At 43.0% G+C, this 23,184-nt stretch overlaps 1 protein-coding gene across 1 annotated transcript in view; it reads left to right on the forward strand.

Annotated features, from left to right (window-relative positions):
- CFAP46 (cilia and flagella associated protein 46) overlaps positions 1–23,184 on the forward strand; it is a 363,053-nt gene that overhangs the window by 196,412 nt on the left and 143,457 nt on the right. Inside the window, exon 34 of the mRNA XM_082268864.1 lies at positions 6,976–7,074. Coding sequence (XP_082124990.1) covers positions 6,976–7,074 — 99 coding nt within the window. The remainder of the gene's footprint in view (positions 1–6,975; positions 7,075–23,184) is intronic.

The following is a 23,184-nucleotide window of genomic DNA, read 5'->3' on the forward strand; positions in this document are numbered from 1 at the left end:
AAATTAAGACTGAACATTCAGCTCCCTCCATAAGCTCAATCATGACCTTTTGCCCCCCAAAAAAATCCTCTTTTTGAAGAGGTTCTTTTATCACATACAGACCAAATGGTTAAAAACGTCCTCTTAAGTAACATTTTAAGTACCTATTAAGGCCCCATGCACACGGGACGTTTTTAACGCCGCTGTAAGCAGCGTCAGGCGTTTTCTTTTTGCAGCCTAAAAACGCCCCTCCATGTTATTCTATGGCCTCATGCACACTCAGACGTTTTTGAGCTGTAAGTGGCTTAGACGTTTTTAGGCTGCAACAAGAACCCACCACCTGCGCGTTCTGAGGACCAGCGTTACAGCGTTAAAAACGCCTGACGCTGCTAAAAGCTGAATAACTTTGCTATAACGTTGCTTAACGTGCGTTAAGCCACGTTATACGTTTTTTTTTCTTCCATTCAAAATCAATGGTTCCCTATGGGATCCTATTGATTTGAATGGAGGTCGCACCGCAACACCGCAAGTCGGATCCGACTTGCGGGGTGACTTGCGCTGTGGGAATCTTGAGGGGGAACGCCACGCCAAAATGGGAAAAAAACGGCGTGGGGTCCCCCCCAGGGTTCCAAACCAGGCCCTTCGGGTCTGTTATGGAATTTGAGGGTAGCCCCATGCCGAAAAAACGGCATGGGGTCCCCCCCAAAATCCATACCAGACCCTTAACCGAGCATGCAGCCCGGCAGGCCAGGAAAGGGGAGGGGACGAGCGAGCGGCCCCACCCCCCCTGGACCACACCAGGCCACATGCCCTCAACATGGGGGGGTGTTGGTGCTTTGGGGCAGGGGGAGCTCTGCACCCCCCACCTCAAAGCACCTTGCCCCCATGTTGATGAGGACAAGGGCCTCATCCCCACAACCCTGGCCGGTGGTTGTGGGGGTCTGCGGGCAGGGGGCTCATCGGAATCTGGAAGCCCCCTTTAACAAGGGGGCACCCCAGATCCCGGACCCCCTCCCTATGTGAATGGGTATGGGGTACACTGTACCCCTACCCATTCACCCCATAAAAGGCAGTGTATGGAAATAACGACAAGAGACGTTTTGGAAAGTTTATTAAAAATCTTCATCCGACTCTTCTTGTCTTCTCCTCTCCGGGGTCTTCTCCGGGGTCTTCTGCTCTTTTGCTGTCCGCCCTTCTTGTCTTCTCCTCTCCGGGGTCTTCTGCTCTTTTGCTGTCCCCCTCTTCTTGTGTTCTTGTCTCCGGGGTCTTCTGCTGTCCCCTCTTCTGCTGTCCTCTCTTCTTTTCTTCTCCTCTCCGGTCTTTTGCTGTCGGCTGTCGGCTGTCTTCTTCCTCCGGTCCTCCTCCGACGACGTCTCCGCTGATTATGCCTATCTCCGGTCTCTTCAGCTTATTATATAGCCATTAGGGGCGTGGCCCCGATGACGTCATCTGGAGGCCCCGCCCCCTCATGTCACAGATGACGTCATCTGTGACATGAGGGGGCGGGGCCTCCAGATGACGTCATCGGGGCCACGCCCCTAATGGCTATATAATAAGCTGAAGAGACCGGAGATAGGCATAATCAGCGGAGACGTCGTCGGAGGAGGACCGGAGGAAGAAGACAGCCGACAGCCGACAGCAAAAGACCGGAGAGGAGAAGAAAAGAAGAGAGGACAGCAGAAGAGGGGACAGCAGAAGACCCCGGAGACAAGAACACAAGAAGAGGTGGACAGCAAAAGAGCAGAAGACCCCGGAGAGGAGAAGACAAGAAGGGCGGACAGCAAAAGAGCAGAAGACCCCGGAGAAGACCCCGGAGAGGAGAAGACAAGAAGAGTCGGATGAAGATTTTTAATAAACTTTCCAAAACGTCTCTTGTCGTTATTTCCATACACTGCCTTTTATGGGGTGAATGGGTAGGGGTACAGTGTACCCCATACCCATTCACATAGGGAGGGGGTCCGGGATCTGGGGTGCCCCCTTGTTAAAGGGGGCTTCCAGATTCCGATGAGCCCCCTGCCCGCAGACCCCCACAACCACCGGCCAGGGTTGTGGGGATGAGGCCCTTGTCCTCATCAACATGGGGGCAAGGTGCTTTGAGGTGGGGGGTGCAGAGCTCCCCCTGCCCCAAAGCACCAACCCCCCCCATGTTGAGGGCATGTGGCCTGGTGTGGTCCAGGGGGGGTGGGGCCGCTCGCTCGTCCCCTCCCCTTTCCTGGCCTGCCGGGCTGCATGCTCGGATAAGGGTTTGGTATGGATTTTGGGGGGGACCCCATGCCGTTTTTTCGGCATGGGGCTACCCTCAAATTCCATAACAGACCCGAAGGGCCTGGTTTGGAACCCTGGGGGGGACCCCACGCCGTTTTTTTCCCATTTTGGCGTGGAGTTCCCCCTCAAGATTCTCACAGCGCAAGTCGCCCCGCAAGTCGGATCCGACTTGCGGTGTTGCGGTGCGACCTCCATTCAAATCAATAGGCTCCCATAGGGAACCATTGATTTTGAATGGAAGGAAAAAAAAACGCTGCTAAAAGCAACGTGGCAAAACGTGCAATAACGCCAATGGAAAAAGCTACTGAAAGCACGTTTTTACAGCTGCTTTTTCCGGCGTCAGAACTAACTTTGACGTACGTTTTTTCTAACGCCCCGTGTGCATGGGGCCTTAAAATACACCTGTCGCTAGATCCTTACGGGCTGCCATTGTTGACATTTCAGTTTGAAAATGTTAATTCCCCATCTGTCATGCCTTTACTGTGGTTTCAGCACTGTCTTAGTCAATGACCCAGAAAAAGGATAGCAATTAGGAATGCTAGAACTTTTTTGACACTCATTTAGAGAATGCTTGCTCTGTAACTGTGAATCAAAAGTAATAAATTCAGACCTGACCTCTACTTTTCGTACGGCAAGTGTACTTTTACAGCTGCCAAACTGTAGATATAAACTGGTAATACATTTATGGCTGCACCAGCCACATAATCCCAGTGTTTCAATTCTTTTATTGTACTTGAGTAAAAACCACTAACCTACTTTCTCCACCGATTTGGTGCATTCAACTCCACAGGTGGGCTTAATTGCCTGCCACCTTATGAAAATGCTAGTTACTTGGATGTCTCTGGCTTCAAGACTTTGACTTACTGGCCAGGAACAAGAATGCTGCAAAGGAAGTAAGAGCAAATTTAGAATTTCTGATAAGCGTACTTATTTTAGGTAGTTTTGAAAACAGTGGATCAGCATGACAGGTAGGCAGTTAGCATTTTTGCAGAAGGAGATATGCAAAACTGAAACAATAAAAACCTGGCTTAGACTCAACTCCACCCTCTACGTACAGTATATTGTCGTATGGGCGAAATTTAGTTGGGAACCCTCCAGTGACAACCTACAATACTTATGGATATAGATTATTTTATTTATAACCATGCAGAAGAAACATATAAAAAAAAGATACGCATATTGGCCAATAATTAAAAACAACTGAACAAAGCCTCTGCCCCTTGAACAACTGGGTATTTAACCACTTTAAGACTGGAAGATTTTGCTGCTCAATGACCAGGCCACTTTTTTCAACTTCGCACTGCGTGAATCTAACTGACAATTGCGCGGTTATGCAATGCTGTACCCAAACAAAATTTATGTCCTTTTTTTCCCCACAAACAGGGCTTTCTTTTGGTGGTATTTGATCACCTGTGCGATTTTTATTTTTTGCGATATTAATAAAAAAAAGAGCGAAAAGTTTGCGAAAAATTTACATTTTCTACTTTGACTGTTAAAAAATATCCAATATATTACATTTTTGTCATATATTTAGACCAAAATGTATTAAGATACATGTCTTTGACAAAAAAATTCTCAATGAGCAAATTTGTATCCACTTTAAGACCGTAAGATTTTACCCCCTTCCTGACCAGGCCATATTTTGCTATTCCACACTGTGTTATTTTAATGGACAATTGCGCGATCGTGCGACACTGTACCCAAATGAAATTTAAGTCCTTTTTTCCCCACAAATAGAGCTTTCTTTTGGTGGTATTTGATCACCGGTGCGATTTTTAATTTTTGGAAAAAAAAGCGACAATTTTGAAAAAAAAAAAAACAATATTTTTCACATTCTGATATAGAACATTCCCAAAAAAATAAAAAATAAATTTTTTTTAACATTTTAGGCCAATTTCTTTTCTGCTACATATCGCAATAAACGTATTTTGTTTGGTTTGCGCAAAAGTTATCGCGTTTACTAACTACGGGACCGATTTGTCATTTGTATTGTTTTTTTTACTAGTAATGGCGGCGATCTGCGATTTCGTGCGGGACTGTGACATTGCGGCGGACAGATCGGACCCCTAACTGACATTTTTTACACTTTTGGGGGTCCAGTGACATTACTACAGTAATCAGTGCTAAAAATATGCACTGTTACTGTAATAATGACACTGGCAGGGAAGGGGTTAACACTGTTGGTGATCAAGGGGTTAAATGTATGTCTCATGCTTACTGACTTGTGTGGGGGGAGGGGGTTCTGTGACAGAAACAGATATCGCAGGTTCAGCTATGCTGAATCCTGTAATCTCTCCCTGTCTGTCACAGAGAAGATCCGCCCGCTTTGTTTACACAAGCAGGCGGATTTTCTCACAGTTTCCCCGACGATCGGGGAAGAGTGGTGGTGATCGCCGCCTCTCCTCCTCCAGCCCGACTCCCGCTGTGTCTAAACACAGTGGGAGCGAGCCTCCGCGGCGCGCCACTGAGACAGCTAGGAGTCCAGCAACGTAGGTCTACGTCGCTGGACCCAGGGCTGCCACTGTCCCGCAGTAGCAACACAGTGAGCATCGTAAAGTGGTAAAAATATAATATAGCGGGAAACCCAATTATCTGAAATTGTTAAATCAATCTTGTATTCCACATATATCACTTGTTGGGTCCCGGCTTCCATTGGATTAAGCAAGAATTGTTTTAACCCTACATTGTCAAAGTATGTATTCACACATCCTCCAGTTGGTGTTGTCCAAAGGAAATGTGCTAAAGGGTCCTGTCAATGAGGCAGACAGCAGAAGGCTGATATATTTTTCACGTATAGGGTGCATGTAATGTGGGTGGTATGGACAGTCGCTAAGTTCAGCGCACATTTTCACTTTGCGAGTCCCACTTCAGGCCAACTGGCTGTTAACCCCAGCCCCGAGAATGATGATATATTACTGTTCATGCATCACACCATCTCCACTCAGGCACAGTGGGAGAAGTAATTGGCAAAGCCTTGCTCAAATGAAATAGGTGTTAAATGCCCAATAAGCGGTATAAAGTAAAACACCTCATCCTTCTACAGCAGCTTAGGAATGCAGTGTTTGGATCAGTGAGCAAATTTCAGCTTAGGCCCCTTTAGGGATAGCAATAATACAATGTATTAAAAATTGCGAGAAAAGAAACCTGGACTTTGCAGGCACTGGGTATCATAAAATCTCATACTTTATTTTACAATGCATTTAAAAACATCAAAAAATGAGGAAAAAAAAAAAATATATATATATATATATATATATATATATATATATATATATATATATATATATATATATATATATATATATATATATATATATATATATATATATATATATATATATATATACAACAGTCATATCCAATATGAGGGGAATATGAGAAACAAAATTGATAAGAAAATAATTACATTGGTGGTAATAATACACATTAATACAGTCACAATAATATGCCAGTAATATTGATACTTCACATCGGGAAGATCATGGCCACAGGTGACAGGGAGCGGTACTGTCGTCCCAGGGAGATCGAACGATGTGTATTAGCAGTAGATCATCTAGTGTCGTTGAACCATATTGCTCGACATGTTTCGCCTATTGCTTCCTCTCGGAGCTAATGGATCAATATTCTGTAGAGTTCAGTAGGCAGTGATGGTACAAGTAAAAGGTATAACAAATACCAAATAATACAAGATAATGCATTCATATAGGCACCCAAAATCAAAGCAGATGTGAATAGCAAATGTTTTTTTAGTCCCAATCTGGTCTAGTCAGCACCCCACAGGAGAGAGAAGCCACAAGAGGCTTATCCAAGAAAACTGGACTGGTTTCGCCATTCAAGCCAGCTTCATCATAGGTGTTGGACTTGCCTATCCAGAGGTTTGCCCATCAATGCACTTGATGATGGCCGTGTGCACTGAAAGCACAGCAGGCATGTGCAATGATGTCAGGGTACGCGTACATGATGTCATGCACACGAAACAGCCGCGTGCCAGCGCTATCACGCCTCCAAAAAAAGAAGAAAATACAGCCTGTAAATGTTTTTAATCAGCCTTAAAAAAAAATAGTGGGCTGCATGAATTGTAAGCCCAGCAGTAACGTCTGTACGATCAAAAATAGTTACATTGTTATATATAGTTAGTCAGGTTGAAAAAAGACACAAGTCCATCTAGCTCAACCAATAAAAAACAAAAAAACCAGGATGTAACATGTGACAAAATATATTTCACTAAAAATATTATTCAATACAAACTAATTATTAAAAAACAATCCACCAGCGACTCCTCTCAGTTTATCATCCCTTATGAATGACTATTTTTTTTTTCTATGTGGGTAGGGACTTAGAGGACTAGTAATCTTAGTATTGTTTTTAGAAGCAGATATCAGCAAAGGCAAATTGATAACTTTTCCATGATAGGTTTCCTTTACATTTCACCCTGTACACCCTTGACTTTAAAATGTGGTCATTCTGGTAAATTGTTAAGAGATACCAATGATGGTTAATAAATCTGCAAATGGTTTTCCTTATTTATTTTCAGACCTATCTCCACTGTCACAGCAGAACTGAAATGTGCTTTCCCCTTTAGACTCCTATGTCTGACAATTTACATTCAGTAAAGAATAATAAAAGTTTTTATTTTGTGGTTTTCTGTTTTTACTATGTGTTTCAGTGATTTTTCAACCTATGAAATTGATGTAGCAAATGAATGATTCCTTTTATCTTTCCTTTTAATAGAATTTCCCAAATATGTGGAGATTTAAAACTTCACAATGCAGCCAGTTATCACCAAAGAACAGTCAGCAACATGTCCATTAGCGAATATGAACTGATAAGGTATGTTGCATATGTTTGCTTAAATTAAGTTGGTCATTTATAGCATTGTTATATAATGTTCCATAGGATAACATAAGAACAAAAAATAAATTAATGAATTAGAAAAAAAAAAAAAAAATATATATATATATATATATATATATATATATATATATATATATTTATCTTACGTCCTCTGACAGTCGCCGCCCAATGGTATTAGCCTTCACTAATGGATAATGGCGCCCTCTGAGCAAGGCTAGGCAGATAATTGATTATCAGGTTAATACGAAAAAACTTTATACCTCGGCACACCACTAGGGGGCCATCCTTCAGCCATTATCCTGAACCCAATCTGATATTACCTCAGTTTTACGCTGCCTAGCTCAGGAGCTGGTTAGGTTTTCTGACTGGGACTTTGGGTCTCAGTTTCTTTATGTTTTTTTCTGAATTTATGTGTTTTTCTTTGCACAATAGATTTTTATTTCTCTAACTATCACTAGTTAGTCAGGGATTCCTTTCCTGGAGGACTACAAGTGACTGCAGAGCTGGGCCTTGGACTGGGTATTCTAGATCCTTATGGAGTGCCAGCCTGCCAATGAGCGTCGCAGGTTACTGGTACGCCCAGGCCTCTGGGGGTTCTAAATAGTTTTCTAGGAAAAATAACTGATTTTAACTTGTAAACAACGTTTCAAAAATAGGCCTGGTCCTTAAGTGGGTAAAGAAAGCACATTTGCAGTTTGTTTTAACCACTTACCGCCAAATCACGTACTTGTTAGGTCATTTGACTTCAAGTGGTTGCACCGGGATGATGGGAGCCGAGCTACTAGTGGGCATGTCAGCTGACTAGTTGGAGACCCATATAAAGCCGGAATCGGCTTTGATCGGGTCTCTGCTATGGTAACCCGGAAGCGATGATATGACATCATGTCCGGTACCTGGATGTCAGCGGCGCCATTTTTTGAAAATTGAAAGTGTTAAAAAATGCCATGACTTTGGATTGCTTTCAAGTGCAAAGAAGGGATTTGGGGTCTTATTGACTCCAGATCCCTCCAAAAAGAGTACCTATCACGTGCCTTTTGCTGTCACAAGGATGGTTACATTTTTTGTGACAGCAATAAAAAAATAAAAAAAAAAGGAAAGCAACAGTATGTTATTGGCCTCCCAATCAGAGGGAGGAGGGGGAGGTGGACCTCCTTTTACAGATAGGATTGGCAGCAAGGATGGGAAATGTCATTATAATGGGGGACTTTAATTATCCAGATATAGACTGGGCAGAAGGAACCGCACACTCAGCCAAGGCTCAGCAGTTCCTAAATGTTTTGCAGGACAATTTCATGGGTCAGATGGTGAACGCACCGACAAGAAACAATGCGGCACTTGACCTACTAATTACCAACAATTCAGACCTGCTTACAGACATAGAAATACGGGACAACTTGGGAAACAGTGACCATAGGTCAATTCGTTTCAGTATTAATCATAGTAACAGGAAACACCAGGGTAATATAAGGACACTGAATTTCAAAAAAGCCAATTTCCCAAAACTGCGCTCTCTGCTAGAAAATATCATATGGGATAGAACCCTGGGAACAAAGAACATGGAGCAAAAATGGGAGTGCTTCAAGAGCATACTAAACAAAAGGGATTGGCCAGTGCTTTCCAAAGGGGAATACATTTAAAAGAGCAAAACTAAACCCTGGGTGGCTAAACTCCAACATAAAAATGCATATTAATACTAAAGAAAAGGCCTTCAATTCAATACAAGGCTGAGGGGTCATTGGCAGCATTCAACCATTACAAAGAGTGTAATAAGAAATGTAAAGGCGAAATCAGGGCGGCTAAAATAGAACACGAGAGACATATAGCGGAAGAGAGTAAAAAGAACCCCAAAAAATTCTTTAAGTATATAAATAGTAAGAAAGCGAGGCCAGAACACATTGGCCCCATAAAAGACGACTAGGGTAAATTGGACCACAGAGGACAGGGAAAAGGCGAAAGTGTTAAATAATTTCTTCTCTTCTGTCTTCACAAAAGAATTCGGGGGGCTACACTAACCCAGCTTGTAATGCTAAACGAAATAATGCACCTCAGGAAGTACCGCCATGGCTAACAGAAGATAGACTTAGAACTAAACTAGAGAAACTTAACATAAATAAATCACCGGGACCGGATGGCTTGCACCCGAGGGTTCTTAAAGAGCTCAGTCAGGTGATTGCCGGACCATTATTCTTGATCTTTAAGGATCATGTCATATCACTGACGGGTATGGTGCCAGCTGATTGGAAAAAAGCCAACGTGGTACCAATATTTAAAAAGGGGCCGAGATATATCCCTGGTAACTATAGGCCGGTCAGCCTAACATCAGTAGTCTGCAAGATTTTGGAGGGGATGTTAAGAGACTATATACAAGACTTTAGTAATGAAAACGGTATTATTAGTAGTAATCAGCATGGATTCATGAAAAATCGTTCTTGCCAAACCAATCTATTAACCTTCTACGATGAAGTGAGCAGCCACCTAGATAAAGGTAAGCCTGTGGATGTGGTGTATCTGGACTTTGCAAAGGCCTTTGACGCCGTTCCCCACAAACGCTTACTGTACAAACTAAGGAATGTAGGTATAGACCATAGGGTGAGTACCTGGATAGAGAACTGGCTCCAGGGGAGAGTCCAGAGGGTGGTGATTAATGGGGAGTACTCGGATTGGGCGGGTGTGAAAAGTGGGGTCACCCAAGGTTCTGTCCTGGGACCAATCCTGTTTAATTTATTCATAAATGATCTAGAGGAGGGGATATCTAGTACAATCTCAGTATTTGCGGATGATACTAAACTAAGCATGCCAATATCTTCTATACAGGATGTGGAAACCTTACAAGCGGACCTGAACAAAATAATGGGGTGGGCAACTACATGGCAGATGAGGTTTAATGTTGAGAAATGTAAAGTAATGCACTTGGGTGTCAGAAACACGAAAGCAAGCTGCTCACTGGGGGGGAAACCTCTGGGTGAATCTAAGATGGAAAAGGACCTGGGGGTACTGGTGGACCACAGGCTTGGCAGTGGCATGCAATGCCAAGCCGCTGCAAGCAAAGCCAACAGAATACTGGCGTGTATAAAAAAGGGGATTCACTCCAGAAATAAAGAAATTATTCTACCACTATACAAGACTCTGGTCCGGCCACATCTGGAGTATGCTGTCCAGTTCTGGGCACCAGTCCTCAGGAAGGACGTGCTGGAACTGGAGCGAGTCCAGAGAAGAGCAACAAAAATAATTAGGGGAATGGAGGGCATCGACTATGAGGAAAGACTACAAGCACTGAACTTATTCTCTCTGGAGAAGAGACGATTGAGGGGGGATATGATATCAATAAACAAATACTGTACTGGCGACCCTAGCATAAGGAACAAACTTTTCAGAGAAAGGGAATACAATAAGACACATGGCCACTCACTAAAACTAGAGGAAAAACGGTTTAACCTTAAACTACGTAAGGGGTTCTTCACTGTCAGAGCAGTAAGGATGTGGAATTCTCTTCTACAGGCAGTGGTGTCAGCGGGGAGCGTCGATAGTTTCAAAAGACTATTAGATGGGCACCTTAAAGACCACAACATACAGGGGTATACAATGTACGGTTAGCAGCAAACACACACACATCATAGGTTGAACTGGATGGACTGATGTCTTTTTTCAACCTCACAAACTATGTAACTATTTAAGTATAAAAAATAAAAATAAAATTGATATTGAAAAAAAAAAATGTAAAGTGCCCGGTCCCCACACAAAGGCAAACATTTGCATTGGTACTGCACACACGCAAACATCGTCCCACACATGTAAGCTATTGCCGCAAACACCAGATCATGGGCAGTAATTCTAGCACTAGACCCCCTCTGTAGATATAAAGTGGTAACCTGTAAAGGCTTTTAAAGCGTCACCTACAGTATGGATAGTAAAATTTACATAGTTTGTCGCGTGTGCAGTTTTAAACCGTTATATGTTTGGTATTTATTTACTTGCGTGACATCATCTTTTATATTTCACAAAAAAAATTGGGGTAAATATTGTGCTTTTATTGCATTAAAATTTTAAAAAGTGTATTTTATTCTCAAAAATTGTGTTTGAAAATCTGCAAATAGTGTGTAACAAAAAAAATTTAAAAACCTACCAATTTATTCTTAATGGCCTCGGCTTTAAAAAGCATGTATATTGTTTGGGGATTCTAAGTAATTTTTTTAGCAAAAAAAAAAACAGATTATTACATATACAAAAAGTGCCAGAAAATGCCTGGTCTTCAAGTGGTTAAAGACTTTACTTATTCACAGTTGGAATGGATTTCATTAAATATCACACTTTCATATGTTTATAAGCATTTACATTTCAAAAGCATTGTTTGTATATCAATTGCACACCTTACATATGTAGGGACAGCGCTGAGATTTACTTTTTTTACATTTTAAAGGGATACTCGCACCTGTATTTCGGCAGCAGTCCTCACACTAGGTATTTCCCTTATATACACTAAATAACGTATCACTGTAGCGCAGGTACATATCCATTAAGTCATCAGGAGATACTGTCACTTTGCCCTGAATGGCCACACAATGCATTGAGTCATCTTACAGGCATTACCTGCAACAAACGTTTTTGATAGGATACACTCAAAGAGCCTCTAAAGCAGGGGTGTCAAACTCAATTTCATCATGGGCTGCATTAGCATTATGATTGCCCTCAAAGGGCCGGTTGTATTTGTAAGACTATAGAAATGCATCTACTGCAAGTCTGAAAAGAAGGGTCACACCGCTGGTATCATCCACAAGAACCTTTACTGGAGACTGCTTAGAGAGAACATGGTTCTGCCATGGTGTTATGTCTGAAGTCTCCAATAAAGTTTCTTGTGGATGATACCAGCGGTGTGCGACCCTCCTTTTCAACTGGCATAGAATCGTAGTATTCTCATAATACTTATAAGCAGATGTCTGGAGCACCCCACCCCCCTTACATCAAATGTCAAGAGCCCCCCGCCATCAGAAGTCAAGAGTCCTCCACCCTCCCTTACATCTCAGTGCACCCCCTTACCTGGGGGTGCTGCTGCTGGGAAGAAGCTGGGGTCAAAGCTACAGGAGAGATGCGAGGGCCACATGAAATGGCCTGGAGGGCCGCATTCGGCCCCGGGGCCTTGTGTTTGACACATGTGCTCTAAAGCAGTGTTTCTCAACTCCGGTCCTCAGGGCACACTAACGGGCCAGATTTTAGGTATTACGTTGGGGAGATGCAGACTAGAATACTGCAATCACTGAGCAGCAAATTATATCACCTGTGATGGATTTCAGTTTTCTTGCAAACCTGGCCTGTTAGTGTGCCCTGAGGACCGGAGTTGAGAAACACTGCTCTAAAGGACTTTAGAGCAGGGGTCATCAAACTTTTTAAACAGGGGGCCAGTTTACGGTCCCTCAGACATTGTTGGGGGCCGGACTATAGTTTGAAAAAAAAATATGAACGAATTCCAATGCGCATATTTTTTATTGTTTTATTTATATAGTGGCGGCTGGTGCTCAAAATTTTTTGGGGGGGGGGGAGCAAACAGAAAAATGTAATAGGCATTGCTTTGCGGCAAAAAGCGCAGTAAAAAATTGCGTGACTTTGAGGTCACAAAAATGTGAAAGGGGCCTTCAGTAATTAAGGTATAGTGTGCCCCCTTCAATGCAGAGTGACCACAGCATGCCCCCTTTCAATGCAGAGTGACCACAGCGTGCCCCCATCAATGCAGAGTGACCACAGCGTGCCCCCATCAATGCAGAGTGACCACAGCATTCCCCCATCAATGCAGAGTGACAACAGCGTGCCCCCTTTCAATGCAGAGTGACCACAGCGTGCCCCCTTCAATGCAGAGTGACCACAGTTTACCCCCTTCAATGCAGAGTGAACACAGCGTGCCCCCTTCAATGCAGTGACCACAGCATGCCCCCATCAATGCAGAGTGACCACAGCGTGCCCTCATCAATGCAGAGTGACCACAGCGTGCCCCCTTTCAATGCAGAGTGACCACAGCGTGCTCCCTTTCAATGCAGAGTGACCACAGCATGCCCCCTTTCAATGCAGAGTGACCACAGCGTGCCCCCTTTCAATGCAGAGTGACCACAGCATGCCCCCTTTCAATCCAGAGTGACCAGCGTGTCCCCTTTCAATGCAGAGTGACCAGCGTGTCCCCTTCCAATGCAGAGAGACCAGCGTGCCCCCTTTCAATGCAGAGTGACTAGCGTGCCCCCTTCAAAGCAGAGAGACCAGCGTGCCCCCTTTCAATGCAGAGAGACCAGCGTGCCCCCTTTCAATGCAGGAGAGACAAGCGTGCCCCCTTTCAATGCAGAGTGACCAGCGTGCCCCCATTTAATGCAGAGAGACCGGCATGCCCCCTTCAATGCAGAGAGACCAACGTGCCCCCATTCAATGCAGAGTGACCACAGCGTGCCCCCTTCAATGCAGAGTGACCACAGCGTGCCCCCATCAATGCAGAGTGACCACAGTGTGCCCCCATCAATGCAGAGTGACCACAGCGTGCCCCCTTTGAATGCAGAGTGATCACATTGTGCCCCCTTTCAATGCAGAGTGACCACAGCATGCCCCCTTTCAATGCAGAGTGACCACAACATGCCCCCTTTCAATGCAGAGTGACCACAGCGTGCCCCCTTTCAATGCAAAGTGGCCAGCGTGTCCCCTTTCAATGCAGAGTGACCAGCGTGTTCCCTTTCAATGCAGAGAGACCAGCGTGCCCCCTTTCAATGCAGAGTGACCAGCGTGCCCCCTTCAATGCAGAGAGACCAGCGTGCCCCCTTTCAATGCAGGAGAGGCAAGCGTGCCCCCTTTCAATGCAGATTGATCAGCGTGCCCCCATTTAATGTAGAGAGACCAGCGTGCTCCCATTCAATGCAGAGAGACCAGCATGCCCCCTTCAATGCAGAGAGACAAGTGTGCCCCCATTCAATGCAGAGTGACCAGCGTGCCCCTTCAATGCAGAGAGACCAGCGTGCCCCCTTTCAATGCAGAGAGACCAGCGTGCCCCCATTCAATGCAGAGTGACCAGTGTGCCCCCTTCAGTGCAGAGAGACCAGCGTGCCCCCTTCAATGCAGAGAGACCAGCGTGCCGTGCCCCCATTCAATGCAGAGAGACCAGCGTGCCCCCTTCAATGCAGAGAGACCAGCGTGCCCCCATTCAATGCAGAGAGACCAGCATGCCCCCTTCAATGCAGAGAGACCAGCGTGCCGTGTCCCCATTCAATGCAGAGTGACCAGCGTGCCCTCTTCAATGCAGAGAGACCAGCGTGCCCCCTTCAATGCAGAGAGACCAGCGTGCCCACTTTCAATGCAGAGAGACCAGCGTGCCCTCATTCAATGCAGAGTGACCAGCGTGCCCCCATTCAATGAAGAGAGACCAGCGTGACGTGCCCTCTTTCAGTGCAGAGAGACCAGCGTGCCGTGCCCCCTTCAATGCAGAGAGACCAGTCAGTTCACTTACCTGCAGCGGCGGCTTATCCTTAGTCACACTTGTCCTGCGATTTTGGACTGCAAAGTCACATGACAAGTCGTATCCTATGATTTCCAATGAGTACTGTTCATATCTGTGCGACTTCAAGTTGGAATGACTTCAGAGTAGTCCCTGCACTATTTTGGTCCGACTTTGATGCATTTTGAGGTCCATATACATAGGCATTGCTTCAAGTCCAGTCAAAAAAACGGCAAAATTGTGGCAAAATCGCACAACTTTTAGGTCGCACAAGTGTGAAAGGGGTCTTAAGAAACTGTATTCTTTTCTTCATATTTTTGTAAACAAATCCATTCATAGTACTGTAAAGTCAGCTGTGAAGTCAGTACAGTTACTATTGTCCTTTTTCACCTGCTAACTTTCAAACAAATGGCTTTATTTATAATGATGCCCCTAAATTTAGGCCCCTGAAAATTTTTGGTAAAAAATAGGGCTTTCAGCGTTGTGCCGAAATAAAAAATGATGCAGATAATGGGCGCCAAAAACACCTGCAATTTTGCTGCAGTTTTTCTGCAATTTTACCATGCTTATGATGTGTTTTTCATAGGTCATATGACTCAAAAAAATGCATCAGAAACACAACATGGGTGCATTTTTATATGCGTTCTTGCTGCATTTGTCGGGTACCAGGGCTCTAAAGTAACCGATATTGATAGATTATGATAACTCTCTAAAATTATGTAGGTTTTGCACATTTTTTGTAAAAAAAAAAAAAAGCTATGCATATTTCCCATCTAATAAAGATAGGATGTCCTATAATATATAAAATGTTTCTTGTTCATCTGATGTGCATTATAATGTTACTTTTTATGGAAAAAGTTATGTACAGGCATTCCCGGGCTACAAACAAGATAGGGTCTGTAGGTTTGTTTTTAGGTTCAATTTGTTTGTAAGACAGGTACATTTTTAAGTTTAGTTCCAGCCAAGAGAATCATTTTCATGTTTTTTTGGATAGCATAGGGAAGGGTTAACACTCCTGTAACATTTGTTTTGCTGTCTCTACTAGTGATCGACCGTTTATCGGCAAAGCCGATATATATCGAGGGCCGATATGGACTTTGCCCGATATATCGGAATCGGCCTTTTGATTTACCGATATTGCCGATATTTCGGGAAAGTGCTTGTACCGGGGTGATGCTTGCAGCTAGAGGCATCACCCCGGTACCGGTGTCCATAGCCGACGATCGGCTGTCTTGTAATGACAACCGATGTGACTGAGAAGCCGATTCGCTGTCATTCCAAGGAGCGGGAGGGGACGTCTCCCCCCTCCCGCCGCCTTCAGTGGCTCTCCTGGATCTCCTGTCCCACCGGGAGACCCGGGCATCTTACCATCACCACCGCCGTCTGACCGGGTCTCCATCTGCACCGCCGCTGTCTGACTGGCTCTCCATTTCTTTGAATTCCAAATTCAAAAAATGTACGGCATTCAAAACAGCCAAACTTGGCATTTTGAATGCTTTTAAGTGCAGAGTCTGGGTTTGGGGTCTTTTAGACCCCCAGATCCCTCCACCACAGTAATGTCCTAAAATATCGGCCAATACCGATATCCGATGACCAAATTATCGGTATCGGCGGTAAAAAAAATGATATTGGTCAATCAATAGTCTCTACCCCTGTTTAGAGGCTTTCGCCTTACTTTCTGTCCCTATGACAACTGGATTTTAAACATTTTGGCTTGTTGTGGCAATAAGGATTGGTGATAAAGCTTCAGTGGAGACACCTTTTTCCCAAGAGAACTCTCACAGGAGTGAATTTCCCTTCCTAGGTGGTAGATTTCTCCTCACTTCCTGTTGTCTCCCTCCGTTTGTAAGTAGGAGTCGTTTGTAAGTCGAATGTTTGTAACCCGGGGACTGCCTGTACAGTGAAAGACAACAATGCTACATAACTATTTCAGGACTATTTCAGGCAAAATCTGGAGCAAAAAAAAATTTAGATTTATTGCCTAAAACAATCACATGGCTTCCTCTTTCAAAAGAAGAAATCTATTTGGAAAACCTTCATTATTTGCCCCACGTCTCCAAAATTATTCCCACTACCTCCTGTATGAACACAAAGGGGGAGATCTACTAAAACTGATTCACTGTGCATGGTAGCCAATCAGCTTCTAACTTCAGCTTGTTCAATTAAGCTTTGCCAAAAAAACCTGGAAGCTGATTTGGTTTTCTATACAGAGCTACACTAGATTGTGCACTCTCCAGTTTTACTAAATTACCCCAAAGTGTCATTTATTGGGTACCATCCTTTTTAAACTTGCTGTTAAATAATCTAAAGAGTTAGATTTGTAAACTGCAATCTACCGAACTATGTATTCTAGTGATGGATAAGGAAATTTGAAAAATTACAATAAGGCCTGTGGAATGATTTTGTGAGAGGGGTCCCTGAAAGTGTCATGAAGTGAGAGGAATGTAGGCCACAAATCAACAACGAAAATCTCTTTAAACTGTTGAAACGTAGGATTTTAGATTGAAGAGTTGTTGAGAAGGTGTGCGTTTGCAACTTTTTTTTTTTTTTTTTTTATAGGCTTCAACGGTAAATATTTTTCCAATATGTGAATATATGCATTGGTATGGTAGAAAAAAAAAATACTAAAATAAAATCAATTGGAATTAATAAAAAAAAAAAAAAAAATTATTGAGCGCAGCCTATTAACTTAAAGTTACCCTGTCGCTAGGAAACTTAAAGTGATTGTAAAGGCAGAAGGTTTTTTTTTTTTATCTTAATGCATTCTATGCATTAAGATAAAAAAATCCTTCTGTGTGCAGCAGCCCACTTTATACTTACCTGAGCTGGTCTGTATCCAGCGATTTTGCAGGAGTGTTTTTAAGCTGCCTAGGACTCCCCTCCTCAGTGGCTGAGACAACATTCATTTTGGAAATCTCCTAGTGTATAGCCAGCTTTAATGAATGATGAGCAATGTTTCAGTCAAGCTCTGGCATCTTTATATAATATCTAAAGCTTATCTGAGAGTAGAAATAAAAAAGGTGTGCATTAACAGTGGCCATAACTTAAATATTATGGCTGAAGTACCTTACTGCCCTTTTTTTCATTGCAATCCCAATACGGACTGCCCCAGTCTTTGCAGTTCAATTGGGTTTGTTGCACTAACAATTAAATAACAATAGGTGACAAAAATTGAAAAAGAATTTATTATGGAACTTTTTATAATGAACTGTTCATCACATGGAACTTACTTTTACTTTTCAATTTTTGTCACATTGTATTTTTACTTACTAATTTTGCACGTTATTTATATTCTATCCAATTGTTTTTGTTTTGTTTTTTTTGTCAGCAGCTTGTTTGATCTACCAGTGCAATAATTTGAGATTTTTTTGCAGTTCTTTTATTTGCAGCTCAAGCACACAGTTGCAGCTTAACACTTATCACCTGGTTTTACCCCTACCCCAGTGGTTCTCAACTCCAGTCCTCAGGACCCACTAACAGGCCAGATTTTAAGTAATACCTTGGGGAGATGCAGACTAGAGTACTGCAATCACTGAGCAGAATATTATATCACCTGGGATGTATTTCAGTTATCTTGCAAACCTTGCCTGTTAGTGGGTCCTGAGGACTGGAGTTGAGAACCACTGCCCTACCCCTATCTTTGGTATGATGCAGCAGGGCCCTATACAAAAAGGGTTTATATCTCAATGTTCTGCCACGCTCTTGTCTACCTCTTTGACAGCATACCCCTGCAAGGTGTCAAAGAAATGGGTGCCAGATTCGTGTGACTTGCCTGGTGAGCAATGGGAGATGACGCTGGAAGCGGTGCACAATAGCCTGTCCCGGTTATACATACTGTTGAGGGTACACTACACCCCTTTAAAACTATTTAAAATGGGCCTACTTAACGAATCACTATGTCCCAAATGTAGCAGGGATCATGGCACTCTGATACACGTTATGGCACTGCCTGAAATTGCACAGATACTGGGATGGCCATTCTTAATACCATTTTTCAAGCATTAAAAACTACCCTTATTTTGGACCCTAAGTGTTGTATCCTAGGTATAGTTGATGAGGCGGTAATAGACCAGTTTGACAGGGAGGCGGTCTCTAGAGAACTATTTCAGGAACGTAAAGTTTTACTACCCCATTGGAAAAGCACTTCCCCTCCTACACTTAAAGAATGGGTGGAAGTAGAACACATGGGTTCTACTGAGCTAAATGTACTAGACTAACCCAGCATAGGGGTTGTCCAGCTAAATTTAACAGGGTCTGGGGTGGCTGGCTGTTTATTCCCAGCCTAGCTCTGGCAGATCTAGACATGGGTAGATTATTATGTTGACATCTTTGTGTGTATATATACATATATATATATATATATATATATATATATATATATATATATATATACTTTATCCTACCATCTGCAGGTGCAGCCTTTCTACAGCATGCAGCAGGATGGCGGGGTAATTCTCAGTGACTCTGCAGTAGGGCAGGGATTTTGATTAGTACTTCCTTGGTATGCTGTTGGTTACTATACCTTTGAAACCCAATTGTAACAGTCTAGTCTCTTTATGACTCCGAGCATTCTGAAAAATGATGTTTTGTATATTTGCAATTGTTTTAATAAAAAAAAAGTCACAGCTAAATGTCAGACAGATTTAACAATGCCAATTAATCCATTATGTATTCAAATATAATATGTTACCAAGCAGCTGTGTAAGTATCTGCATTTCTCTTGATATAAACACCCTGTAATTCTTTCTTTTGAATTACTCTACTGTATTTCTAGCACTAGGAGCCAATCAGGCCCTGCTGCAGTGCACATGTGCATTTTATGAAGAAAACGCAGGTTTATCTCTATGTACTCGAACATCAACCAATTTCCCCAACCCTTCTCAGCTAATCTGTACTAACCCATGCCAGCTTCTGGGTTTTCTCATGTGTTATTGGGCTCATAAGTTTTTTCTTTCTAGTGCATTGAGGGGACACAGCCAGCTGCAGGAGGGTTGGACATTTCTTCAGCTGTAACCATACAAAAACACACAGAGAGTGCACTGACCTAGTGCATTATCCTGAGACAAATCATTTATCGTAATACAATAAATTATTTGTCTCAGGATAATGCACTAGGTCGGTGCGCCCTCTGTGTGTTTTTGTATGGTTACAGTGTTGTAGACTTCCCCAAGTCTTTGAGGGCAGGAAGACCGTGGCTATCTGCTTTCAAGTATAATGGAGATATAAACATACCCACCCGGACAGGTTATTTTCCTGAGCACAGGAGGGTTTGTGTTTGTGACTATTTCTTCAGCGGTGTTTAATAAAAGAATAACACATTTTTTGCTAGCACTTTTTTAAATGTTTCTGATTTTTTCTTCATTCAAGACTTTTCTGTTTTTTTGTTGCTGAAGATGTCTATCTCATTGCAGCTATCTGGCATGGTCATCCTCATCCTGGTTTTTGGAGTTCTGTATCTAGATCCCGCTGGACTGGACATTACACGGATAGCGTGGAAGTAACTTTTGGGCACTGGGTTCTGGGAGAGGATGCTTATCAGACTTTGTTCTCAAAAGTTGGCTGCAGAGCACTTTCTAATTTGTCTGTACAGGGTGTGTCAAGCGCATACTTTGCTAAGGGCTCTAGAACTACTTGCAGCACCTCTACTGATGGTGCTGATATCCGCAGCCTGAAGTCCTATTGCTTTCTGCTGTTGGAGTCTATCGTGTCCGAGTCATCTTTAGCTCCATTGGTTATCGCTAAAATCTCTTCCCTTTCAGCTGAGGTTTTTACTATGGCCATGGGAGTCATAGTCATTTACCTTTATGGCCCAAATCACCCAGTTATTTGCTGACTCTGATTTCAGAGGGCATTATAATGCTCTCACACCCTCACCTGCAGATTGTTTACTTGATTTGCCTATGGCCTTGGTTTCTTCTGAGCCATCGGCTGCAGAGACTCTGTCTAATATTGAGTCACTCAAGTCTTTGCTGATGAGCTTACCCAAGAGGGGTTGCCGGCTACTGCTATCACTCCCAAATTAAAGGAGACTGTTTCGGCTCTGGTTGATGTAGTGCTCATCATCCTTAAATTAGAGGATCAGTCTATTGTTTCTGTCAGTGCTGTTTGGGTTGTTTTTAACCATTTTGAAACTCTTAAGACCACAAAGACTTTCCTTTTGCTACCAGTTTTTTTAACTATTTCTCTCTGAAGACTTGGGTCTGCTGGGGAGAATAGGCCTCAACTTGGGGTCTTTAAGAAAAATCCTCCAATGCCGAGCAACAATTTTTTCCATCTGTTTAAACCTGCTATGGAAATGAATAATGAATTTTATGTCCGACCCTATAGTCATTTCAGTTTTAGAAGCCTTGGTGTAAATGGTGGAACATTCCTGATAGGATTCCTCAACAAGAGCCAGGTCAAATCCCTTGTCCAAGAAATTTTTCCTGAGGATTTGCCCTTGGGAGGAATAGTCTTGATCCAAGGCGCAGTTCCTCCAGAGCCATTGAACTGTCCCTTTGCTTCTGGCTTACCCTTTGCATTTGATAAAGAAGGCCGTGTCCCTTGAAACGCATTATGCTCACCCCCTCCTGATATCACCACAGGATTTTGACAGATGTCATCTTCACACTGCAGCTGGAGATGCCTCCAGCTCTATCTCTCCATACTACCTGCTGGAGCTTAGGATCCCCTGTGGCTGCATGCCTGGTTGCCATCCATTGCTTCTGTGTACCTTCAGTTGATCAACTCTGGTGTTACTATCCACTGGTGGATTGGTGATTTTTGACATGTAAGTGTGCTGCTTTCAATAAAGGTGTTTGTTTGGTATTAACCTCAGCGCCCTGCTTTTTGCTATCACCTCTTCAAAGCATATTTCTGAACTGGTGGCTTTACCCTGCAAAGACCTCATTCAGATTTTGCATAGGGACAAAGTGGTGTTGAGACCAATACTTCCTTCTTTCCTGATTCTGTCTATCACCTTAACCAGTACATAATTCTTCTTTCCTTCTGTCCAGTTCTAGTTCACACAAAAAAATTTCCCCCCATTGTCTATATGTGGTTTGGGGTATTTTTTGTGTCTATTTATCAGCCAATGCATCTCAGAAAGACTGATTGTCTTTCTGCCATTGCGGATGGTCCCTTAAAGGGTGCATCGGCTTCTTGTTCCATCTTTGCTAGGCTGCTTAGACAGACTATCATCCAAGCTTATCGTGTCAAGGATTGGGTTCCACCCTTGCCTGTCAAGATGTACTACTAGATCTGTGAGTGCTTTCTGGGCTATAAAGCAATGCTTTTCCTGATTTGTAAGGCTGCCACCTGGTCTTCTGTTCACATGTTGTTTAAGTTCTACCGAGTTGATGTTTCATCCTCATCTGATGCCATTTTGCCTGTAAAGTGTTTCAGGCAACTCTTTGAGCTGTAGGCAGTCCCCAGTTCTTTGTTTTTCTTTTCTTGGGTCTGACAGCATTTGTTTGCTGCCCTTCAGTTAGACTACTAGAAATGTCCAGAAGGTTAGTCTTCCTGTAACCCTCAATGGATGGCTTCTAGATTGTAAGCTGTAATGAGCAGGGCCCTATAATTCCTCCTGTATTGAATTGTATTTTAACTGTATTGTCTTTCCTAATATTGTAAAGCGCTGTGCAAACTGTTGGCGCTATATAAATCCTGTATTATAATAATAATAAGAAGAAGAAGGAAAATAGGATTTTCTGTATTCACCATAAAAGCTTTTTCTTGAAGCCCTTTGAAGGACACAGGTCCCACCCCTCTGTGTCTATGATCATGCTTTTGGTATTGCTTTGCTACAAAATGAAGGCATGCTGGTAGTAGGAGCTGTTTTAAAGGGTTTGTCAAACAGTTTTTCAGTTTGTCAGTGTCCAATGGACTACCAAGAAATGTACACAAATATTTTCAGACCTTTATTCTTAATTAAACCCCCTGCACACTGATATATCCCTTACATAGTACTAACAAATACTAATAAAAATGAAAAGCTGGCCAACTCCATTAAAGTTAATCTTCTTTGGCCAACCCCTACTGTCCTAGCAAAACACATGTACACAATGTGCATACTATATCTCTAAAGTATGGACATTTAGTGAAAATATGGGGTAAATAGATCCAGTTAGAGCAGGGGTCTTCAAACTACGCCCCTCCAGCTGTTCAGGAACTACAATTCCCATCATGCCTAGTCATGTCTGTGAATGTCAGAGTTTTACAATGCCTAATGGGATGTGTAGTTATGCAACAGCTGGTGGGCCGTAGTTTGAGGATCCCTGAGTTAGAGCTACAAAACCAGATTTGATCTCTGGCCTGTGCTATGCAACAGAGCTCCTCTCCACTTAGTCTTCAGACTTACACTTGTGTTAAAGGGAAACTTAGTTATAGCAACCTGCAAGTAAACCAGTAAATAAGATATTTTCCATTCTGCATAAGAATAAAGGTGGTTGTAAACCTCAGACATTAAATATGAAGTAAGCATATCCCATTATACTGTAGTGTGTACTTGTCTCAATCAAGAGCACTAAGTGTCACTTCTGGCTGGTTCTACGTTCCTCTGAAATTAGTATGAAGCACCTCTGACAAGTTTTCCTGACCCCAAGATAAAAATGGTGATGGGAGAGAGAAATGGACAACCACCCCCGCCGTCC

This window comes from Pelophylax lessonae, assembly GCF_965119305.1.
Source record: "Pelophylax lessonae genome assembly, chromosome: 9".
NCBI lineage: Eukaryota > Metazoa > Chordata > Amphibia > Anura > Ranidae > Pelophylax > Pelophylax lessonae.